General features: G+C 49.6%; 1 protein-coding gene across 4 annotated transcripts in view; it reads left to right on the top strand.

Annotated features, from left to right (window-relative positions):
* The window catches only part of SEPTIN8 (septin 8), a 37,572-nt gene that overhangs the window by 10,859 nt on the left and 4,160 nt on the right, over positions 1-22,553 (top strand). For 2 of the 4 annotated variants that reach the window (XM_075102972.1, XM_075102975.1), the window contains exons 2-9: positions 6,824-6,938; positions 10,717-10,912; positions 11,609-11,789; positions 17,218-17,379; positions 18,822-18,918; positions 19,276-19,444; positions 19,702-19,834; positions 20,632-20,822. In XM_075102972.1, coding sequence (XP_074959073.1) covers positions 6,824-6,938; positions 10,717-10,912; positions 11,609-11,789; positions 17,218-17,379; positions 18,822-18,918; positions 19,276-19,444; positions 19,702-19,834; positions 20,632-20,822 — 1,244 coding nt within the window. Of the gene's footprint in view, positions 1-6,823; positions 6,939-10,716; positions 10,913-11,602; positions 11,790-17,217; positions 17,380-18,821; positions 18,919-19,275; positions 19,445-19,701; positions 19,835-20,631; positions 20,823-22,553 lie in introns of all 4 variants that reach the window. The other 2 variants (XM_075102971.1, XM_075102973.1) reach the window with 1 other exon arrangement.

Raw genomic sequence — 22,553 nt, 5'->3', positions numbered from 1 at the left:
ACTCGGTTTACTTGTGGAACAGCGATAAAACTACCGGCGCCTCTGTAAGGAACCTTGCACGGGTGGGTGTCTGGGGAAGGTCCCCTCGGCATCACACAGTTGTGGGGCTGGGGTAGGGACCCTGCGTGTGCTGCACCCTGAGGCAGGCCTCTCCGGTCCATGCTTTGTGGGAGTTTGACTTGCCCTGCCCAGTCTGAGAGGGGCCAGGCAATGCCGGCAGCGTGGCTGCTCTATGTGGGACCAGCTTGCTCCGCTTAGGCTTAATCAACAGTCAGATGTCTTCAGTCCTTTCACTGCCGTTGCAAATGAGGCTCCCTGCATCAGGACCAAATAATTTCCTGATTTCACACATTTCTACTCAGGAGACAAGGGAATAGCATCTTACAAACCGCACTGGTATATGTAATAATCTCTGTTGCACGCGTTGTTGTGGTGGTGGATTGTGGACAGGGAATCAAGAAGGTGAAGTCATTGCTTTGTGACTAACAGCAGTCCCCAGCTGTGCCGGGTGCCGAGCCGGCCCCTGCAGAGCCATGACCGCTGCATCCCGCCACGGGAGCGCTGCCAAAGGTGCCGCAGCCGTGCGGAGCAGCGCCTGCGGGAGCCTTCCCTGCTCTTCCTCTTGCTGGTCCCTGAGTCACGCTGAGCAGGGAGCTGCAATCTGTCTGCTAGCGCTGTTTTATATTTCTGTTTTGATTTGATTGTAAATTGGAAGGGAGAGGATCTGTCTGTGCTCTGCACTTTGCAGGGTGCCTGGCACGCTGATCCGTGACTCCACGTCTGCGTACACTACCGCAGTGCAAAAGCATGCACCCGTGGGTATACCCAGTGCGATAGAGCTGCTGTGAGGTGTTGGTGTGAAGGTGATGGACTGTACCCAGGTTGGAGGGGGACTCATGCTGCAAAGTCCCGGAGGATTTGGATTATTTAAGGTCAAGATGTCATCCAGGACTGAGGAATTTATAAACAAAAGTCTGCCTCGGTAGCGGGAATTGAAGCACTGTGGAAAAGTGCTGTGCAGGTGATGTTGCCTCTTGCAATTTTGTAAGTGTGTGTGGAAAACGTAAATGGAAAAAGCCCAGGAAGAGAGGGGCCTGAAGTACCGCTGCCTGTGAGCTCTTGGAACAAGAAAGCTCTCATCCGAACAGCCGTGCCTCTCCCCTGTGTGCGGCGTTGGCGTTTGGGGAGCTGCAGCCTGGCCGCAGCTCGGGGAGACCCTGGGTCGGTGGTGCAAAGCCTACGGAGGTGCCGGAGGGAGCGTTTGGGAGCAGCAGACGCCTTTGAGTTGAAGGTCATTGCTCAAGTGTAAGCCCTTTTTATTTAGCAGAAAGAAGAAAGGGCTGAGTTTCCCCTCCTTTTTCCCCTGTAGGCCTTTGCTGTTTCGCCTTGGAAAATGTCAGCCATGCATCTTTCTCGCTCGTGTTTTGTCAGGCTGTAGAAGTGGGAAAAGGCACCTTAGATACAGAAGAGTGCTGATCTGTCCCTCAGGGTATAAAACCAGGAGTCTTCACTTAAGTCACGGTTTGGCTGATAAACAGTGAAGCCATGTGATTTTTGGCTTTTTGTTCTTGGTTTTACAGGGCATATTCACAAGTTGCTTGTATGCTGGTGAGTCTGCAGCAGGGCCCAAGATTTACATTACAACTCCCATCATGCCAAGTTGTTAAAAAATAAATATCACCACTTAAAAAAATAAATATCACCATTTATGATTGTGGCATTCAATTACGCTTTTGTTTACCCATATGCTTTCACTTGCTTCATTCAGGAAAACAAAACTGAGGGTTGTCTGAAGCAGAAAGCACAAGCATATGTCACCAAAGAGCATTTCTTGTTGAGATTAATTGAAAGATGATACTTTTCAATGTCTCTTTTTTCTTCTTTTGCAACCAATCGATGTGAGAATGATCTTTTTATATCCAAGTTCCGGTCTGTTCACACTGCTCCTGGTGTGAAAACAAGAACAACGGGCAGCACATCCAAAAGCAGAATGAGCTGCTCCGCCCTGCACCAGGAGCCCTGGCTGGGAAAACTATGTGGCTGAGGGGCAGCTGAACGTGGAGCGGATCTTTTCGCTGCTGACATTCCCCGTGGGTTGCGCCGGCAGTCATAAAGCCCCTTTTCCTGGGAGAAGTTGCTGAAAAACGTAATGACGCAAAGTGGAACTGATGCTAATTTGGAGGTGCAGCATGAAGGGAAACTGTGATCAGATTTTTATTTTTTTTTTAAGAGATCGTTGGCATGCTGGTTGGTGCTGTAGCCTGTGCCACTTCTCCTCGCAGGTTTCTTTAATCCTGCTGTCTGCTAGGAAGAGCCTAATTAATATGTAAATACTGTGTTGGCCCTCTTAGGGATCTGGGATTGGTCTCTCTGATTGTGTTTCTCTGCCTTTTCTCATCTCACTTGCAATAAAGGGCCAAATAACATACCATCTTCTACGGATGTGGTTTGTGGCCAGCTGCCCGCGGTGTTGCGTTGCTGCCTGTGCCCGTGGCATCGCTGCCCCTGCTTCCTCCCAGCCCCGCGGTCCCGCTGCACAGCCCGATTTTTGGGACCCTGCTGTCGATGGGCTTAGGAAGCCGACGTGGGTTTGAAATCCTGTTTTCCATTCCCTGGGTAGCTTGGTGCTGGTGTGGCTGCAGGAGTGGGCCAGCATGCTGTCGTGCGTCCCCAGCCTCCAGCGGAGCGTGGCTGGGAGCAGGGGTTTGAAGTGCTACGTTTGGAGGTTTCTTTTTGATTTTTGTGGTGCTCACTGAGTGTGGCCATCTGTGCTACAAAGGGCATGTCTGTCTTTCTGCTGCATGCCAAGAGAAGGGTCCTGTGACGTAGCTGTCGAACCAAAGCCAAAGATCGATTTCCCTCCGGGATGGCTGCTGTTCCCGTAGCCATGCCCCAGATGCCTTCTGTGCGCCTGCTGCCTGGATGGACTCTGCTTCTTGGCCCAGCCAGAGCATCTGTGAAAATATTTAAAGGACTTTGGATTAATAAATTCTGCTCTGACCTTCTGATGACTTTTTTTGTTTCCCACCGAATTCCAGATTAAAAAAAAAAATACAGATTATCCCCTTGTTCCCTCTGCTTCAAGCCCTGAAGATCAGCTCAAGGCACAGAAGATCTTCAGAGAGCATGTTCAAAGGCTCCAAGTAAAACCCTGGTAGCTGCCCATCATAGGATGCCCTTAGTGACCCAAGAAGCGATACGCAGTGGGAGATCGCACTCGGAGCCATCGCAAACACTTAATTATCACGTTGCAAAATGACCAGCGGGGCTTCAGGAAAGCTTCACTGCCTCATGGTTGTTTGCAGGTGCTGGATGGGGTCCTGCCTGGTGAGAAGCAGGAGAGTTACCTCTCCAGGCTGTGAGATGAGGGACCTACTTCTCACTGGGCGTTGTGGAGGGCGGGACTGTTGCAGAGACCAGTGCAACTGGAAAGGGCAGGGCTGTGTATCTGCCTGGCTCTCGCCGTGGCCGATCCCATCCAGCTCTGCCACGTAACCTGCGTGCTGCTGTCCTGCAGGGCAGTCGCATCGCTGGCGCCAAACATGGGAAAAGCCCTGCTGAAATTCCTACCTTTTGCTTAAAACAAAACCAAAAATTCCGCCCCCTGCCCCACCCCTTGTTGCTGCATTGCTGCTGCCCTCATTTATTGCAGCATTTATAGTCTGGATTGATGATTTATGCTGAGTGTTGCAGGCTGGCTCCTCCTTCTGCTGGAAAGAATTCCAGTTTGAGCGTGACCTTGTTGTCTTTACTAGCAGGTGAACTGAGTCAAGCTGTCCTTGAGCTAGCCTCGGCGAGCAGGAGCTGGCCAGAAGGGTTAGTCATTGGGGTGAGACTCGCAAATCGGCTGCAGGCAGATGCAGGAAGAAGTGCCGGTGGTTTGCTCATTGGGGCGGGAGGTAGGTCAGCGCACCAGGCAACACAGCTGAGCAGAAGAATTGGTGGCATTCACAAGGCTGTCAAATTTTTAAGCTCAATGGATTGGAGGGAAAGAATAAAACAAGAAAACTTTTCTTTCCTTCTTTTCTTAGTCTTATTTCTTTCCAGCAGTTGTTGCCGTTGTTTATCCTAACACAGTAACAACAGCAAAATCCTTTTGGAGGCTGAATGACAGCTGAAGGCACGGCAAGCGCAGCAAATGGTTTTCTGCTTTGGTATCAGCAGCATTTTGGACTTGAACCAGATTATTATCGCTGCTTACAGAAATAAGAGGAAACTGCATTTCAAGGTCACTGAAGTTTGGCTCACTGGTTTAGCAGCTTTAAGAGACGGCGAGCAGTTTTGAGCGAGTGTATTCTTGTCCTGTAATGAACAGCGACCAAACGCCAAAAAAAGAGGAGAAAAAGAAAGTCCTGCGCGAATGCGTTTGGGTTTCCTCTGGCCAAAGCATGACTGAGTTCTCAATGCAGCCTTGCCTAGCTGGAACCTATTTTAAAATGCAGCCTTGCCGAGCTGAAGCCTATTTTAAAATCCCAAGCAGTGGTGCTGCCTGTTGCCTGGATACCTGCTCCCAGCCTCAGGCACTCTCAGCCTAATCATAGCCATCGGCAGCCTTTATTTATTTCCCATCCAAAATGACATCCCAGGCTTCTGGTTTGTGTTTTTGTTTGCTTGGTTTTGTTTATTATTTAAAATGAAAAGACACAAAGTGTAACCATCAAACTGGGTTAACTTTCTGTGGGAATGGTGTGCTTGGCTGTCGCTGCATTGCAGTGGTGGGAACTGGCATTTTAAGCTCTGTAAGGTGGTGGCTCGGAGGGGTGGGCGGGGAGAGGAGAAGTGGGAGCTGAGGGGATGGGGCCGAGAACCCAAGGAAGCCCTCTGAGCTCTGCTGATGCCAGGTCTCAGCCATGCAGCCCCTTTCTGTGCCTTGTGACAGTCTCTTCCTTAAGAGAAAAAAAAATAACCAAACCCTAAACAACTCTGAGCCCTTTCTTGGCACACGTGTGTCCAAGTTCCCCTTCCCGGTGCAGTTGTACCATCCCGTGCCAGACCTGTGGTTCAGCGTTGGGCTGCCCAGATCAGCATGGGCTCCCTTTTTGCCCTGTGTGCTGAGGAATAATCCTGCAGTTGGGCTCTGTCCCTGCAGAGGTGTTAGTCTGAGCTTTAGCAGCTCGATGTGGTGACAGATGAATGGAAGAAAACTTAACTTGGAGGTTTCCCTGTCTTAGGGGCCATTTTTAATTCAGCTAAACTCTTGGCCACCTTAAAACATTAACTAACAGCGTCTCTCCCACGGGAAAACTTTAAATCATTGCTGTTTCCACTTAGTGAGCGCGATCAATCCGGGTGGGGTGAAGCAGAATCGATCGCAGGAGCCCAGCTACAATTTGATTGTGTTTCTGTCCAAGAAGTCCCTTGGGAGAACGCTGGGCTGAAATCACCTGAAAGTTGGTAGCAAATGCTAAGCAGGACAGCCGGCAGGTTTGTACGTGAGGCACAGGAGCTGCTTCAGCTGTCCACAAGTTGTTCTTGTGATTTAAATGGTTTATTTTTACAAAGCTGAGAGTATTTGTTTTACCAAAGGCAGAACTAAGGACGCTTTGACTCAAGATGCAGTTGAACAAAGGTTTGTGGTTTAACAATCTTATTGCAGGCATGCAGCAATACACAAGGCTTATCACGTCATTTCTTTTATTTTCCTCTTGAGCTAATTTAAAGTTTGACAGCCAGCTTAGGCCCTTCTCAGGGTATGCTCTTATCTCACAGTCTTAGTGCTGGGACATGAAGTCCGCATTGTCAGGGACGGACAGAAGAACCGGAGCCAGGCAAAGGGCAGACACTTTTTTTCTATTCCCATCTTTCACTGTGTGCTCGTGATTAAGAAAAACAGAGTCATTTACCGAAGAACCTGTGAGGGTAAATGAGTCATGCGCTGAAGTGATGTATCCTTGCTTCTCTGTAGAAGGATAGGGGTGTTTGAGAGGCTGCGGGGGCATCGATCTGGTCCCGGGGTTCGGAAAGCGTTGTTCAGTTGCAACATCTGAAATATTTGTGTAAATCCAAACTCTGCTGTTCTTAACCACTAGAAACAGAAATGACCCTTCTGTTGTCTCCTCTCTTCTGGACTTCATAGCTGACCTGGTCTGCCTTTCTGTACAACGCAGGGCACAGACCTCTTGTCTCCTCGGATATTTATTGTCTTAGTTTCTAAGCAAAGCTTCCTTCAGGTGATCAGCTTTGTCTTCCTCTGGGGGAGGGAGGGGACAGAAGGAAGAACAAAGTGCATGTGGGGGAGGCAGGAACAGGAACAGCAGAGAAATGGTGGAAAACTCTGTGGTCACAGATGGTAAAGCAAGAGGATTTCTCACCCTGCCTGTGCAACCAGCACCCCTGGATGCGCCAGCAAACAAAACCACACTGCTTATGGCAATAGCAAAGGGAAAAAGATCAAGTACTGCGGGGGAAACGCAGAGTCTGTCGAGCTGAATTCAGTGCCGGAGGGTTTAAGAAAATAAAGTAAAAAAGGATGAGGATAAATGAGTGCTAAAACACATGGTGGTGGGTTTTCCTCTGCTGATCTCTCCCAGCTGCATGTAGTTGCAGTTCACGCTAGTGTTTTCTTTGTAGCCTGGTAGCTTAGTTCTCCCAACTCCCTGTTAAGATCAGTATTTTTCCCTCTCTATTCTGATGGTGGTGGCTGTCGGAGGGTTTGAGCTGTGGCATGCCAAAACACAAGCTCTTGTGGGCGGTGTTAGGGTTTGTGTTAGTAGCTCTGCACTGCTCAGGAGGGTGGTTATTTCTTGGGCTCAGTGGTTCTTCTTGTGTCTCTGACTTGCCTTCTCGGTGCAGCTCTGCTAATCTGGTTTCTTCTCCCTACCAGAATGAAGAGAAGAGGAACCTTTCCCTGGGGGGCCATGTCGGCTTCGACAGTCTCCCCGATCAGCTGGTCAGCAAGTCTGTCACACAAGGCTTCAGCTTCAACATCCTCTGTGTGGGTGAGCACGGTCCTCTGCAAACAGACAGGGGCTGAGCTGGCGGCGCGGTGGGGTTGGGACCGGGATTTCATGTGCCTCCTGCTGTGCCACGAGCCTCGGCAGTGACTTTAAACCAGTCAGAAATGCCTAACTCTTTAAATAGAAAATGCATAATAATTTCAATGAACTTGAGCTTTCTGGAGCTTGATGTGCTTCTGAGCTGTGACTTTCACCAGTGACTGTTGCAGACTCATTGCCCAAAATTAGAGAAAGTTTTGGAAAAAGCTTTAATGGATCAACTTCTGCCTTTGGCGAGGGGAGGAGGAAACGGATGTGGGACTGTCCAGCCCCGCGCTGAGCTGAGCTACCGCTGCAGGTCCAGGAGCTGCAGGGGAGGTTCAGCTGGCTGAGCCCTGTGGGTCAGACCAGAAGAATTTCCCCGATGAGTGAGGTGTTGCTCATCTCCTCCACTGCAGTAGCTTTGCAATAGGAAGGATTAAGGGAAGACTGTATGTGGCAAGTTAAATATTTCCCTTTGCAAGCTGGGGTGGCTCAGTGAAAACACATCCCAGTAGGTGCAGTGAGATGCACCATGTGTTAGGTGAGAGCGGCTAGTGATAACTTGTTAATTCCTGAGTGTAAGCCCGCACCCTAAAGCTAGTGATAAGAGGCTTGTATCTGAGCTGTGCCTGGTTGATGCTTTCCCGGGGTGAGTCAAAGAACTTGAAGCATGACCCATCTCTGTGCTAGGAAAAGGAGTGGGAGCGGTTTGTTTTTATTGATTGTGGAGTATTTGATTTGAAGATTGTGAGCAGGTGCAAAAGGCTGACTTTAAAATCACCTCATTATATTCTTGGGTTTTAATTTTGGTATTGATGTGATCTAGCAGGCGGTCCTGGCTAGAGTACTAGAAACCCATTCCTTTCAGTGATGAGTATTATTTTTACTTTGGCTGGTTCTTGCATTGTGTATGAGGTCTGAAGTATTGTAACCTGCTAGAGCAGCAAAAATACATCTGGAGTCAGCAGCGCCCTGCCTGGCCCTCGATCTGCCCAAAGAGAATATGGCTCTGTATAGACTGTGCACTGAACCCCTGACAGCTTGCCCAAGGTGCCTGTGCCATACCTAAGCCGCTTCTGCATATCCAAACCACAAGTAAAAAGCATGGCTGAAATCACAGTTGAACTTCATAGACTTGCTCCTTAGCAGAAGGGCAACATGTTTTGAATCGGTGTGATTCGTGGGGATGCCACAATGGGTACTCCTGCATTCTCATCTGGCCGTACCATTTGTGACACTAGAAAAAATTACTGCATTTTTTCTTTTTTGGGTAAGAGGGGGAAAAAAAAACCCCTGTACCCCTGTTTGCCAGTACCTGCTCCCAGCTGTGCCCACAACTGAAGAGGAAGATGTGGCTTGCATCAGTAGTGAGTTCTCCATATGACTTCACTTTCTGATTAATCTAGAGCACCAGGCAGTTTTTATTTCCTTGCATAACTCTTGGCTACAGCTGGTAGGAAGTGGTGCATGCCTCTGCCCTGTTCTGAGCACCACGAGATATTTATTCTCCAGTGAAGAGCAGAACCAGTGGTGCTTGAAGAGGAAAAAGCCCGAACCCCTTGGCAGCAGGCATGGCACATCCCTCGAACAGAGGTCTGCTCAGCCTCCCGCTCTCCCATCGGCGTGTCCGCTGCAGGGCTCCTCCGAGGCGGCTGGGTTCAGCGAGAGGGGCTGTGCTCTGTCCGTGCCGAAGGTGTGGCGCGACGGCGTGCCTGGGCGATGAGTGGGGAGCAGAAGGCCGTTTCCTTGGATTTTACTTCTCTTCAATCCCTTGGCCAAAAGGGCTGCGTGTAGTGAATGAGGAGTTTAAATGAGGCCCCTTGTAGGCCAGTCTGGAAAACATCAGAGTCTCATTTAGTTACCAGGAGCAGCAGTTCAAAGCCTTTCTGGCTCACAGACAGTCTGTGAGCTGAATATTCTGGGATGGAGCTTGGTTTGTGATGCATCCCAGGTATCTTTCAATGGCTGTTGGAACAGCAGGGCTACAGATGGGAAACTTCTCCTAACCTTGCCCCTACTGGTTCTCCAAGAGCTATTCTTTCCCTACCAAGTTTCTCTGCTGTCACCTCTTGACTCCGCGTTCTCTCCCTCTGCATATCTCAGAGGTTCGAGTTGGCAGAATTTTTTCTACTACTGGGAAGATAAAGATGCCTCAGAAGTGCCCTGCTTTGGTGCTCTGGCACTGGGCTCTGCTGAGGTCTATAGTAAAAATGCACAGTGGAATGTGGCCTCTGAGGACAGTGTCATGCTTTGGCCGCAGTGTCACAGATGGTATATGGCATTTTGGTATTAGTTTCACTTTGGTTTTGCCGAAACAGCATTCGTGTGTCCCCTTGGCTGATGGGCATGAAGTATTGTGGGGCAACAGGGCAGCCTTGAAGGAAGCAGAAATACTAAAGGGAAACTCCAGAAATCAAAGCAATCTGAAATGAAACCAGCTGCATTGCAAACACCGTCATCTGGGCTGGGTTGGAAGATCTCTCTGTGCAGCTGGAGCTTTTCAGGGCAGAGCAGCACCTCTTGCTCTCTGTCAGGCAGCGGCTGTCTTGCTGAGGTTGTTTGGATGCCTGTAGAAGCTCACGCCTGATGTGATGGAAGATTTTTGTTGTTTATTTCTTCCAGTTTGGCCAATTCTGTTTGCTGCACAGGTGGCCCTATCATCTCAAAGCATGGGCACACTGTCTGTGATGTGTCTGTGCAGAATGGGACCATCTCAGGCAGTTTGTGTGTGCTGAGCCAGATCTCAGCAGCTCCCCGAGCGCCTTGTGCAGAGTTTGTCGTGCTTTTCAAGGGGAGAATAAAAGAGCCTCAGAGCTGACTCTGGTGTAGCTGCTGTGTGGATGGAGGGGGAAAGGGTTACAGCAGAATGGGCTTTAGTCCTTTGACGGTTATTAATGGCATATGTGGGATTACAGGGTTGAGGCGGTGGAAGAGGGACAAGCTGCTTTAAGGGCTTCCAGGCAGACCAAAGTTGAGCTGCACAGGGAAATCATGAAACCTAGATCCAGCGTCTTTGCTGGGGTGAAAAGGGGTTTTCAGTCTGATGGCAGGTTGTCCTAGCAGGTCCAGAGCTGTCTGCGTGTTCCTCTGCACTGAAATGGGCCCCCCAGATCCCCTCATCACAGGGGTCTTCACTTTCAAAAAAGGCAGGTCCCCAGAGACTTTAATGGTAAGATAAAGCAAAGAAAGTGGTAAAGGAGCTTGTTGGTCTGGAATTTCACAGAAAGGAGTGAGAGGGAACCTCACTGTCAGACATCCCCGTCCCCTCCACAGCACACCAAACAACCATCACTTCGTGCTGATCTGCAGCGTTATGTGGAGCTGTCGCTGTGTTTGGGACAGCCAACAACTGACCCAGACAGACCTTGTCAGGAGGAGCAGCTGAGTGTTACTCCTCCTCATCTGAAGACTCAAAAGACTCTACTAAAATTATACTCTCCCCAGCTTCTCTGGTGCAGGATCCCAAGCCAAGTCAGGGTCCATGGAGGGGAAGATAGTGCGTTTTGCTGTGCTTTATGATCCTCACTGGGAGATGAGACCGAAGTGCTCTGTGTTAGCTTTGCCTTAAGCATGGGAGGCCTTTGAGAATGCATTTACTTCTGCGGCAACTATATGTCTGTCCACAACCAATTTGTAGTAACCTTTCACAGTATAATTTAGTTCTGCTCTGTAATTAATGTTCCATGAAGTACCTGTGACAAATTCATGCTGCAGTGAGCTGATGATTTCTCCTTCCCAGGTGAGACCGGCATCGGGAAATCTACACTAATGAATACCCTCTTCAACACCACATTTGAGACGGAGGAAGCCAGTCACTACGAGAGCACGGTTCGCTTGCGGCCACGGACCTACGACCTGCAGGAGAGCAACGTCCACCTGAAGTTAACGATCGTGGATGCAGTTGGATTTGGGGATCAGATAAATAAAGATGAAAGGCAGGTCTCGTGCCATCTGCTTGGCATTTCTGGGCTTGCCTTTGATGCTTAGGCATCAACTGCCTGCAGGCTTGCTTGCAGTGTTGCAGAGGAGATGTCTGTGTCTCTGTTAATAAAGTAGCTCCCTGCAGTGGCTCTGGGTCTGGGGACTACGTGTAGAGGGAATTGGGTGAGGAGCCAAACAGAGAGGTCATAGGAGGTCTTTCCAGCAGAGAATGGTGTCCTCCAGGAGCGTGAGCAGTTACAAGCTGTCCTCAGTGCAGGGTTGGGAATTATCTGTCTGGCAGTGATCGGTGTCTCTGGACCTGTCTCATTTAATTACACAGACATCTTGTTCAAGCCCCAGGTAAAGGTTTCCGGCGACTCCAAGGTCTCTCCTTGGTCATGTTGCATTGCTACAGCCAGATGGCTCAGTCCTGAGATCTGGGCAAAGTTTGGTCTGTGGAAGTAGTCATCTTCCCATACTCCACTGTCCTTACGCGTTGCAGTGCAGCCTCGGGAGACCCCGGCAACCTTTGGGTTATAAGGTCTGTGTGTAAATGCCGCACATACCCTGTTGTAAGGCTAAATTGTTTGAGTCTTATAAGTACTTTTTACATGATACCATGGTATGTCTAGGAGAACTCCTTAAGCCCTCAAACTATGTAATTTTGAGCTCCAGTATCTGTGTTGCTAATGGTATGGTTTTAGTTACAGGCCAATAGTTGAGTACATTGATACGCAGTTTGAAAACTATTTGCAAGAAGAGCTGAAAATCCGCCGCTCTCTCTTCAACTATCATGATACGAGGATTCACGTCTGCCTGTACTTCATCACCCCAACCGGACACTCACTCAAGTCCTTGGACCTGGTGACAATGAAGAAGCTGGATAGCAAGGTAAGGGGTTGGAGACCGTGGTCCCTCTTTCTGGAAGTGCTGATGCTTCTGTTAATATTGATTGTCACATGGAAGGCTCCGTTCCTTCCGTGTGAGTGCTGGACTCCTTCCTGCATGTAAACTGAGCTGTTTTTAGGACTCTGGTAAAACGTAGTCTGCCCTGGTGCATTGCTGAGGTCCTGTGCTTTATTTCTCACTGGCTTTCCTGAAAAACATCAGGTGAAAAACCTGTTTTCCAGCTAGCTGTCTGAAGTCTAGAGTGTCCATCACTGTAAGAGTCTTACCCAGATCGGTTCATATTTATTTATCAAAGCCATCAGCTGCATCTTTAGTAGCTCTTCTTTACAGGAGTACAGGATGTCTTCCAGCTCCTGCAGCTGAACTGTGGAAACTGCGGAGCCACCTCTGCTGTCCTGACCTGTCAGCAGGGACAGAGGGGCTGAGACCCACCGCAACGGTGGATGCCTCTGCTGTACCGACCACCACCTTTTGACAAGGGCTGAAGGGAAGCGTTGGCTGTGCGTGCTGGTGCACTGGGAGTGTGTGAGCTGTCACTCGTGGTAGTTCCAGATGATCTGTAGAGGATATCACGCAATCTTCTGAAAATGTAAATATAGTGAGAAATTCTCAAGGTCATAGGCATCCTGAAAGTGGGTTGTGAGAGGGTCTAGCTGGGGGTTTCTTCTTTGTCCGTAAACTGTTACCGCCTTAGGGGTTACTTAACTGTCTACTGCTCATATTCCTGCAGCTCGGAGGAGGTTTCTGACACACTTTTGGTAGTTCCAGCTGGCTTCTAGGGAGCTGCAGGAGCTTCAAAGGTCACTAGTGACAGCAGCATCTCTTCTTTTCTTTGCAAGAACTTCCTATCTTTCAGAGCAGTGTTTTAGCAGCAAGGCGGCGGATGCTGATCAGTCTACAGAGGGTGGCTACAAGGCAACTGGGACCCTGCAGTAACTGGCGGTCCCCTGGGTTACATTGAGGGAACGCTCTCTTCTCTGGCCGTTGTCCATGTGCGGCTCTGCTGGACTTTCCTGGCAGGTAGAGCTCCCCCTCGCAGAGTCCCTGCTGTTTGCCCTCGCCTCCCGGGGCTGTTGGCCTGCTTTTCCTTGGCCCTGCTCCAGAGCAGGCGCTGGCTTCCCACTGCAGTGAGCTGTTTGTAACCGTGGTGGCTGTTACACTGACTTCATCAGGAATCCAAAAACTTTCCCTTATTAAACTCTTGTCTCTTGGTGCGGTGCCAGCATTACATGTTCCCAGAAATATGCTTGGAGCAAAGTTTTTGCCCGATTCCCCTTGGTGCTGGTGGTCCCACAAAGCTTTTCTCTTTCTTCCCTTCTGCATTCCCTACTTTTTACATCTCTCTGTGACTGCCTTTAATGTGGTCCTTGGGTAGTACCAAAATAAATCCCTTGTACTTGTGCAGAGATTAGAACTCTGGGTGCACGCAAGCTTTTTATATTTCTAAACTTCCACTTAAATAGTGCCCTTTGAAGTCATTCTGTCCCTTTGCTCTCATCTCCTTACCACAGTGTGAGAACTTCTTGGATTTCATGGTGGCCTCGCACAGGCAGGCACGTGGAAATGAATGAGCAAGTAGAGATCATTGATATTTTCTGGGTGTCAGGGATTTATGTTGCATTTCTGCATCGGTGTCATCCCAGGACATCAAGGCGCTTTCCAGGCATTCCTTAATGATTTGTGCCTGACGGCACCGTGCCCCCTTCCAAATACACATGAACCACTTGTGCTTGGGGGCCAGTGCATGGGCAGAGCAAAGTGGGGTGTCAGCAAACCCCAGGCAGCTTCCAATCTGCTCCAGACCACTAACAGTGAGTGGTTACCCTGGCTGAGCAGAGACTCATGTCTGCAGCCGTGTGAGCACACCTGAACCTGGCTTTCCTCTTGGGAATCTTTACGTGGCCGGTGGCCCTTGTTTTACAGTTGAAGAATGGAGCCCATGGGGACAAAAGGTGTATCAGAGGCAATGCTTTGCTGTGTGCTCTGCTGTCTTGGCCTCTGAGACTAGTTCACCAAGGGTTTTGTAGGAACCTGGCTCAGTTACCCCTTCGCCTTAGCACACCGGTGGCATGGCATCACATGATGGGCAGGCTTTGGATTCTGTCTGATTTCGAGAATGAATCTTGCTTTTGGTGTAAAGTTTACAAAATCCCTTCTGGGTAAAGCTGTTTTGTAAACAAAATCTTCCATTGTACTGTAATACAATATTTGTTCAGCTGAGCTCATGGCCAGCTGTTGTCTAGGGTATTTAATTACAGCCAGAGAGCTAGAAGCGTCTTCAGAAGTGGTTCTCGGTAGATGAAATGTGGCTGGCTGGTAGGTGGGAAGCACGTATGACCTGGCAGAGGTTGGCTTTCCATTGGGTTTAACCCGGGAAAAGGAGGAGATAAATAAAATCCCATATGTATGAGATGAGGAGGTGATCTATTGATTTACGCCACAGCCCTGCCCTGGGAAGCGATGGCACCGCTGTGTGCTGCCGTGGGCATCCCGGGGCTCCCTGGTTGTTGTCTCTGGATGGTTTCCAGCCAGCGTGTGCTGTTTACGAGCTGGGGCTAATTGCTTGCCCTTCATTAGCTGACACATCCTAGGCGGGTCACTGGCCAGTGGGGACGCTCCAGGCTAGTTTGTGCCTCTGCTGTTCAGTTTCCAAGGTAGGATTTGCCTCTTGGCTTTGCTGGGACTTGCATTTGGGAACACTTTGGGATGGGGAAGAATCCAGCTGTATTTCACAGGGTGAAAATCCATGTAGCCGTATTGTATTAGCAAAATTATTTTCTACCAACTGACTTATTTTGGCATGTTCTTGTAAGTTTTATTTTTGGAGATGAGAAATAACTCTGTGGTCAGAATGACTTGAGAAAGAGCTGCATTTTCTGTGTGTGTGTGGGAGTTCACTGTCTTGTCTAAAGCACAGACTTCCTCTGGCTGTAATTCCAGCTCCCGCAAAGACTTCCAGCACATGGATGACAGTCAAGGGAACGCTGCACGCCTGCCACATTTGGTGGGATGACGCTCCAGTAGTTACCTTCATGATTTTATTACCAGATCTTTAAATAGAGAATATCTCATAGTGGAAGAGCAATATAAGAATGTTGCTCTGGGATTTTGCCTGTAACTCAAGGTAAACATTATTTGTGTAAGAGTGGAGAGAGAAACCTCGCACGGCATCACTGCCTTGTATTGGGTTTTTATAACCTCTTCAGGAAGGAGAGGTGACTTCTCAGGCTAGTTGAATATCAGTTTGTTTGGCACTAACCTCTGTGCCACACACTGTGGCCTTTGCATAGAACTGGATGTGTGGAAGGTGCTGTAGCAGGGCAGGATTAGACACACAGTTCAGTTCAGTAGCATCTCATACCTCATTTGTTTCTTGTGCCCAAACTTTTCCATCCTTTCTCCTTCGTATAAAGGGATGAGCTCATCTAGACTTAGACAGCTTTTGGGTGCCAATGCTCAGGAAAAGATAAATAGGAAGATAATTGTATGGTGCTCCAGGTATCACTTGTTAAGCGTGGGATTCCAGCTTGTAGGTTTACAAGGCACACGTGAAATCAAAATAAAAGAGTAATGATTTAAAAAAGTCAGGAACTCACAGGGGAAGAAGAGAGAAGGAGGGGGAGATACACCCAAATGCCATTTCCAGGACTCCACAGTTTTGATATTACTATTGATTACTGGAAATAGGACAACTTGTAAAACCCTTTTGGGTTTTGAACTCTGTGTCAGCACGTGCTGACCGAGTTGCCTTTTCAAAGCATGAGGAACCTGGTTGGAGGGGACTTGAACCAACCTCGGTTTGCACCTTCTTTGAGTACTGCTGGGGCAGCGGCTGTGGCCACAAAGCCTGCCTTCTCCTGCTGCTGGGGAAGCCGTGCCAGGCTCCAGGCACTGCACCTCCTGCCTCGTTGGAAGCAGGGCTGAGCTGGAGCCCTGAGCTGACCCTTCTTCTCTGTGAGATGGTGGATCCAAGCTCCTTGGCTCTTAGCAGGTCAGCGAGACACCCAGCTGTGGTCACGGCCCTTTTAACCTTTGTGATGAGGACATTGTCCTGCTGAGGAGTGGACTGAGACCAGCAGACCTTGTTCTGTGTGGGTTTGTGGTCCTTGGTGAAAGAGGCCAGATCAGTGGCTGAGAAAAAAGAGTTTATCCTCTCAGATAAATTTGAAATGAGCAAACTGAGATGATTTTCTTTTGGAGTGAGTAAATGCTCTTTGTATTTAGTGAGTGCTAAACCAGAGGGGGGAGAAAAAACAAGCAGTGTGGAAAAAACACTGAGCTACAAAGAGAACTTGAGCTGGGAAAGCAAGGTCATTTATTTTAATGGGCACCCACTGGAGACCAAATGGCTGTTATGAATTTCTAGTCTGTAAGACAAAAAGCATTGGCTATTGAGAAATGTGAGATGGCACATCAGACTTTCCCCTCATTTGTCTGAATTCTTCTGTTTTACTGCTATGAATTTGGCTGCTGTTCAGGCAGACGAGTTTTGTTGTTTGTTTAAGCAGTGGTTCGCAGTGTTGCACTTGGCCTTTCTGGGCGTAGCAGCAACATCTAATAGAGGTTCCTGTGACAGATCCTGCCCTGCTGTAGCTCTCAAAGCACGGGGCCATAGTGAACCACACCCCTCCTGAAGGATGTGGGACGTGGCCCTTGTTCGCTCTCGATCTTGGTACGTGCTGGGCACGGGGGTCTCCCCGCCCTGTGGCTTGTGTGCGGCTTTGAAACCTGGGTCGATGAAGCTGCGTGGGGTATGGTGCTTGGTGACTGCTGATGCGGCACCGAAGCCGAGTAACAGAAGTATGAAAGCAAATCTCCTGTCTGCTGTATGGCACCCTGCGCCTTCCCCAGGTGGTCTGTGTAATCTGCACGGCGTGATCCTCGTGGAGAGGCTTGGGGGGTCCTCAGGAAGGATCCGCAGCTGCTGTGAAAGCATCTGAGTTCCTGCTCTTTCTGCTTAAGCACAGGAGGGCTTCACATCAGCCTGCTGCAGCGTTTCATCCTTGCACTTATCTTCTCAAGCAGTTTGTCAGCACAGCCAGAAGTGGATAGGTGATAACTGGAGATCTGACAGTTACGCCGTCTCTGCCTCCCTTGAAGTGTGTAACAAAACACACAGACAAGAGCAGAGCCTTTGATCTGCTCGTTGTATATTTATTGCAGGGTTTTGTCTTCGGTTTATCTGGAAGTCTTGTAGCCAAATTAGTCCTGGAAAACTCTTCCCTCTAGTGTTCATCTGGGCTTGTGCTGCAGCTCGCATGCAACACGTAGCACCTTTGTGGTTTTATGAAATGTAAAGCAGCTGCTGGGGTAGGACCTGGGTCACCCCGCAAGCACCTGTTCTCCCGACAGACCTGCTTGCCCCGTTGCTGCTCACCTGCTTATTTTTCCTTCCTTCCTCCTGCCGTAGGTGAACATCATCCCGATCATTGCCAAAGCAGACACCATCTCCAAGAGCGAGTTGCACAAATTCAAGATAAAGATAATGAGCGAGCTGGTCAGCAATGGTGTGCAGATCTATCAGTTTCCCACAGACGATGAAGCAGTCGCTGAGATCAACTCTGTGATGAATGTGAGTAACGCTGCCAATCGCATGGCCTCCAGGAGCTGTGACGAATCAAATTACCGCACAAAAATGCATTTGAGGGGCAAGTTTCATTGGGATTGTCCAGACGCTAAATCTGTTTGAAAGCTGAGCTGTGGATCTGACAGACGCCTAAGGCTGTTGCATACAGAATTAATTAAAATGTGTGGGCTCTCTGGAGAAACTCGGCTCAGGTCTAACATTTATTTTATTGAATTTTTGAAAAATACTTCCTTCAAAATTCATTCTGGCTACTTTTCATTTGAGGAGGGAGAAACTTGGAATCAAAATTTTACAGTTAAGATTTACGTTAGCCTTCTGACTTAAGAGGAGGCTAAGACGAGAAAACCCAATATAAAATAAAGAGAATAAAAAGTGTTAGACTCTATTTTTGTCTCTCTTGAAATTCAAAGATCAAATTCAGACCTAGCTGAAGCATGTGCAAAACACTTTCAAGTTTCCTGTCTCCCATATCAGTGTAGCTATTGCAGTAGAAACAGCCGAAATATTTCCATGTCAATTTTTGAAATAAATAGTAACTTTTTCATCAAAATGAACATCTTCCTGCATAACTTTCTGATTACGTGCTGTGTCTTTTTCTTTCATGTACACGCCCCCTTTTTTCTTTTTTTTTTAAACTTTCTGGGTCAACTAGAAACGTGTTTTCACTATAACAGTGCTTTTTTTTCCTGAATTAGTGAAAAAATTTGGAGGATGCACTCTTTTTAAAATAATTGGAAGCTGTGTGCACTGGGGAGAAAAACGGGAGCTACGCTTGCTTGGTTTTTCTTTTCCTTTCCCCCTTTCCCCCCAGTGAAAATACTTTGGCCGCTCTTCTGCCAATTCCACGCTTCTGGACCCATTTCCTCCTAAAAGTGAACGATTTTGTCAGCCTCGTCCTACTGAAGCACCTGCTCCGTGGCTCCTCTCCTGCAATGCTGGAGGACGGTGCCCTGCTTCCTAGCTGCGCTTGATGCTTCGCAGACTTGGAGAGCACACGTTGTATCCTGCACATGTCTCTGCCAGTGCCCACACACAAACTGTGCCAAGGCCTGGTTACGGATGTGCTTGTGCTTTCTCCAAGGCAGGGAGTGCCCTGCTCTTGGCGTGTGGTGAGACCACAGCTGCAAGAGCAACCTGACAAATGGGTAGAGGGAGATCAATAATGATCGTGGGTGTTCCTACAATATTTCCCCATCTATTTCAGCCCAGCCAGCGTTGCTAGTAAGCCGTGCTATGGCCCTACGCTGCTCTCTGTCGTAGTATCCCAGTTCATAGTAGAGACCGCTCTGAGTATTTGGAAATTGATTGCTTCGGAGGAGGGACTTTTTGAAGCAGGTCCTGTGCCTGGGTGAGGGCGATCTAATGGTCAGGCTGTTTGCTGAGGGGTTAGCCCACGCGCTGAGTCCCTGGCTTTGGCTTTGTTTCAGGCTCATCTGCCCTTCGCTGTGGTCGGCAGCACGGAGGAGGTGAAAGTTGGGAACAAGCTGGTGAGAGCCCGGCAGTACCCTTGGGGAGTGGTGCAAGGTGAGGCGCTGCGAGCCGGGCACCCGCTGCAAACCGCCCCTGTGTGTGCACGTGTGCGCGCTGGCCCCCCCTCCAGCCCTGCCCTCCTGCCAGTGCCTGTGCGTGAAGGTGCCCTGTGCTAAACGGCGCAGAAATGTCCTGCGCGGCCTTTTGTGGCTTGGCCAATCTTTCCTTTGAGTTCCCATTCCTACCTGCTGCTAGGAATGGTCAACAGCAATCCCTGCATCAAGGGGCCGTGTTGTGTGGAACAACAGGTAGAGGCCCTTGGGTGGGGAGTTTTTGGAGTTAATCCGTACGGGCGTTTGTGCTCCCTCGCCGTGTGTGCGGTTTGCTGACTTCTCCCTTTGCTTCCATCAGTTGAGAACGAAAGTCACTGTGACTTCGTGAAACTGCGGGAAATGCTGATTCGAGTCAACATGGAGGATCTTCGGGAGCAGACTCACACCCGCCACTATGAGCTGTACAGGAGGTGCAAACTGGAGGAGATGGGCTTCAAGGACACGGATCCAGACAGCCAGCCCTTCAGGTGAGCGGCCTTCATGTCTGTCGTCAATGTAGAGCCATACTTTGGTACTGACACCCCAAAAAAATGGGAGGTTTGTAGGTGATATCTACAAAGCTGGGCTGGAAAATACCAGCACTGGGTTTGAACTTCGCAGCTGGCTTTGGTGGCATTCCTTTCCCTGCCTGTTTGTCTTTAAGCAACATACACAGGCGTGCATTTCTCCATCCCTAACTCATTGGTGTCCAAAGAGTCTGGATTTCGTTTGCTTTCTTCCCCAGCCTCCAAGAAACATATGAGACCAAAAGGAAAGAGTTCTTGGGCGAGCTCCAGAAGAAAGAGGAAGAAATGAGACAAATGTTTGTTAACAAAGTCAAGGAGACGGAGGCAGAGCTGAAGGAGAAGGAGAGAGAGGTGGGTGTGCCAAAAACCTGTGAGAGGAGCCCAAAATACAGCCAGCATAGGATCTGGGTCTGGGCAACATATGAATCCTGGAAAGCGCATGCATCTCCTGAGCAGACCTCACCAGCCGAAGCAAACTCACACGCACACCTTCCCCCACTCAGAGAAGGGGACGCGGGGTAATGTTTTCAAAACAGCATCACTGGTTTAGGTGCCTTAGAAACAACAGTCTTCCCCATCCTGTGCAGTGTGTAGGAGGCTCGGCTGCTGCTTGGAGAGTGAAGGGCAAGGCAGGATGTTTTGAGCATCCATGTCGGGTAGACTTCACCCCTGGCGGCTCTCTGGGTGGAAGAGTAAAGGGGGCAACTGGGCTGGAGTCCCCCGGGTCAGTGGCGTGAGGCCATGGGCAGCTGCCATGACTGGGGAGGAAATAAATGGGCTATCTTCAAAACTAGTGAGAAGCAAAAGAGCTGGCGATGCCCACGGCCCCATGGCAGGGCTGCAGACTGAGCTGAGATCCTCAGTGCACTTACCTAGGGCTCACGCTTTCTCCCATTCGATACGCGGTGTCAGGCAGAGCTGAATTTATTGTCTCTTCAGTGCTTTTGGTGAAGAGGCTGTGACTGCCCGGAGGTCAGCTCTGCCGAGGGGCTTGCACAGCACAGGGGTGCCGGCTGCCGTACCCCGCCGGCTGGTCGGTCTCGGTGGGGTGGTGGGGATTCGTGCGGGAAGAGTGACTGTGGCTCCGAGGGGAGCGCAGCCGGGCGGTTGTGCTGGATGCGATGCTCAGAGGGTTTGTCTCCTACCAGCTGCATGAGAAATTTGAGCACTTAAAAAGGATACACCAGGAAGAGAAAAGGAAGGTGGAGGAGAAGAGGCGGGAGCTGGAGGAAGAGATGAATGCCTTCAACAGGCGGAAAGTAGCGATGGAAACCTTGCAGTCCCAATCCTTGCAGGCTACCTCACAGCAGCCACTGAAGAAGGACAAAGACAAGAAAAAGTAAGTGACTGAACTTGAGTCTTTCTCCTCTGCTGCTGGGAAGCTGAGTGTCTGCTCAGGTGCATTAATGTTTGGTCAATTGCTTAGGCAGCACATGGAAAAGGGGATTTTGGAATCCTAATTCCTACCCTTCTGACTCTTTGCCTGAAGTGGAGGAGAGACGGGGTCCACCTGTGCCCAGGCACTGCCCTGGGGAAGCCTTGGTGGCTGCTGGCAGGAAGGATTTGAAATTTGGGGCCATTCTCTAAAGGCTGAAAGTCCCGCAGGGTTTGCCCTTGCCTCTGTGACAGCCAGCTCGAGTAATCCTGCGAGCCATCTGCTCCTGGAGACAGACAGGAACGTGCCTAGAAATAAGCTGCACCTTGTCCCCAGCAGAGAGGAGCGGGGATGATCTTGACGCAGTTGTAATGTCTTCCAGATGAGGTCCCCCGTCATGCACTCCCTCCCTGTGATCTGTAGGCTTGGGGCCCTCCTTGTAGAGTGCTCTTAATTTATTTTTAGAGGCAAAGCTGTAAAGAAGGAAATAGCAGCTTAGAGTGGAGATGCATCGGAAATTCATTAGGGCTCCATGTGAAATAGGGCTCCAAGGCACAGTTCCGCTTATGAGAAGGCTCTTTTCCCCTAAAGGCAGGTTTCTTATCTTTGCTTGCTGCAAGTTAATTGGCATTGCCAAAGCCAGCAAGAGCGTGGATCGAGGGCATGCAAATAATGTTCTTCCAGCTGCCTGGTTGTGTAATGATAGAGCAGGGATAGGGCAAACACGTTTAAGAAGAAAAGGTGGTGGTGGTGGGGTGATCCTGCTTCCATTCAAGCCAGTCTTCAAGGAACACTGGCTAGGGAGCAAAATGAGAAGCGCCATCATGCAAGCGGGTAATTCTGTTATTCCAGCATTTTTTGTTACTTCCCCTTGTGTGAAGGAGCTTGAGAGCGTGAACTGCGTTCTGTCAAACCCAGAACAGGCTGCTGGCAGTGCTTTCTGAGCCTTTTAATGATGAAAAGGTAAAAATGAGCCATCGAGAGTAGCAACAGCCGAGTTTGCTCTTGACAGCACAACGTTCGGCTTCACGATGCTGATGAGATTTGTGCACTGTGAACTGCAGCGCTAGAGAAGCTCAGTCTGGTACTGACGTGCTAGTAATTTGTTTCTTCCTGTGGAAGATAACGGCGCGTATTATTTAACATAGTTCCTTGGGATGTAAATGTGTTGGTGTTAAAACAAAACCAAAGCACTCTCCTGCAGACCCCTCGGCATGCTCCAGGCACGTCCCACCTCACGCACAGAGTCCAAAACGCTTTGTAGAATATTTTGCTGAAAATAGAGTTTAATCCAGCTAAAATTGCACACGAATCGGGGGGCGGGGGGAACACCTGGGCAGCCTGGGGCCCAGGTCTGCTTTGAAGAAGGCGAGCACGCCGAGCCGCACGCCGTTAACTTGCGTGAGCGAGGCCGGTCGCTGGGATGCTCCGGCGGTGATGTGCTGTGTGTGCTGGCCAGACGGAAACGCTGCAGCTTTCCCTCCGCTCCGTCTGTCTGCGATAGAAATAGGCTTCCTGCTCTTTGCTGGTTTTAGCCCACCTGCAGACATGAGCCTGGACACTCTTCCTCTTCTGGGTGGCAATTAGAAACCAGCTGCGGTCAGAAGCGGGGCCAGCAGAAGGCAGCTCGGGCGGCGTACGAAGGACTGAGGGGCTCCCACAGCGTGTGCTCTGCGTGGCGGGGGCCCCTGTGTG

The sequence above is a fragment of the Phalacrocorax aristotelis genome, chromosome 8, assembly GCF_949628215.1.
Source record: "Phalacrocorax aristotelis chromosome 8, bGulAri2.1, whole genome shotgun sequence".
In the NCBI taxonomy this organism is placed as follows: domain Eukaryota; kingdom Metazoa; phylum Chordata; class Aves; order Suliformes; family Phalacrocoracidae; genus Phalacrocorax; species Phalacrocorax aristotelis.
This window is presented reverse-complemented; position numbering and strand designations above follow the sequence as displayed.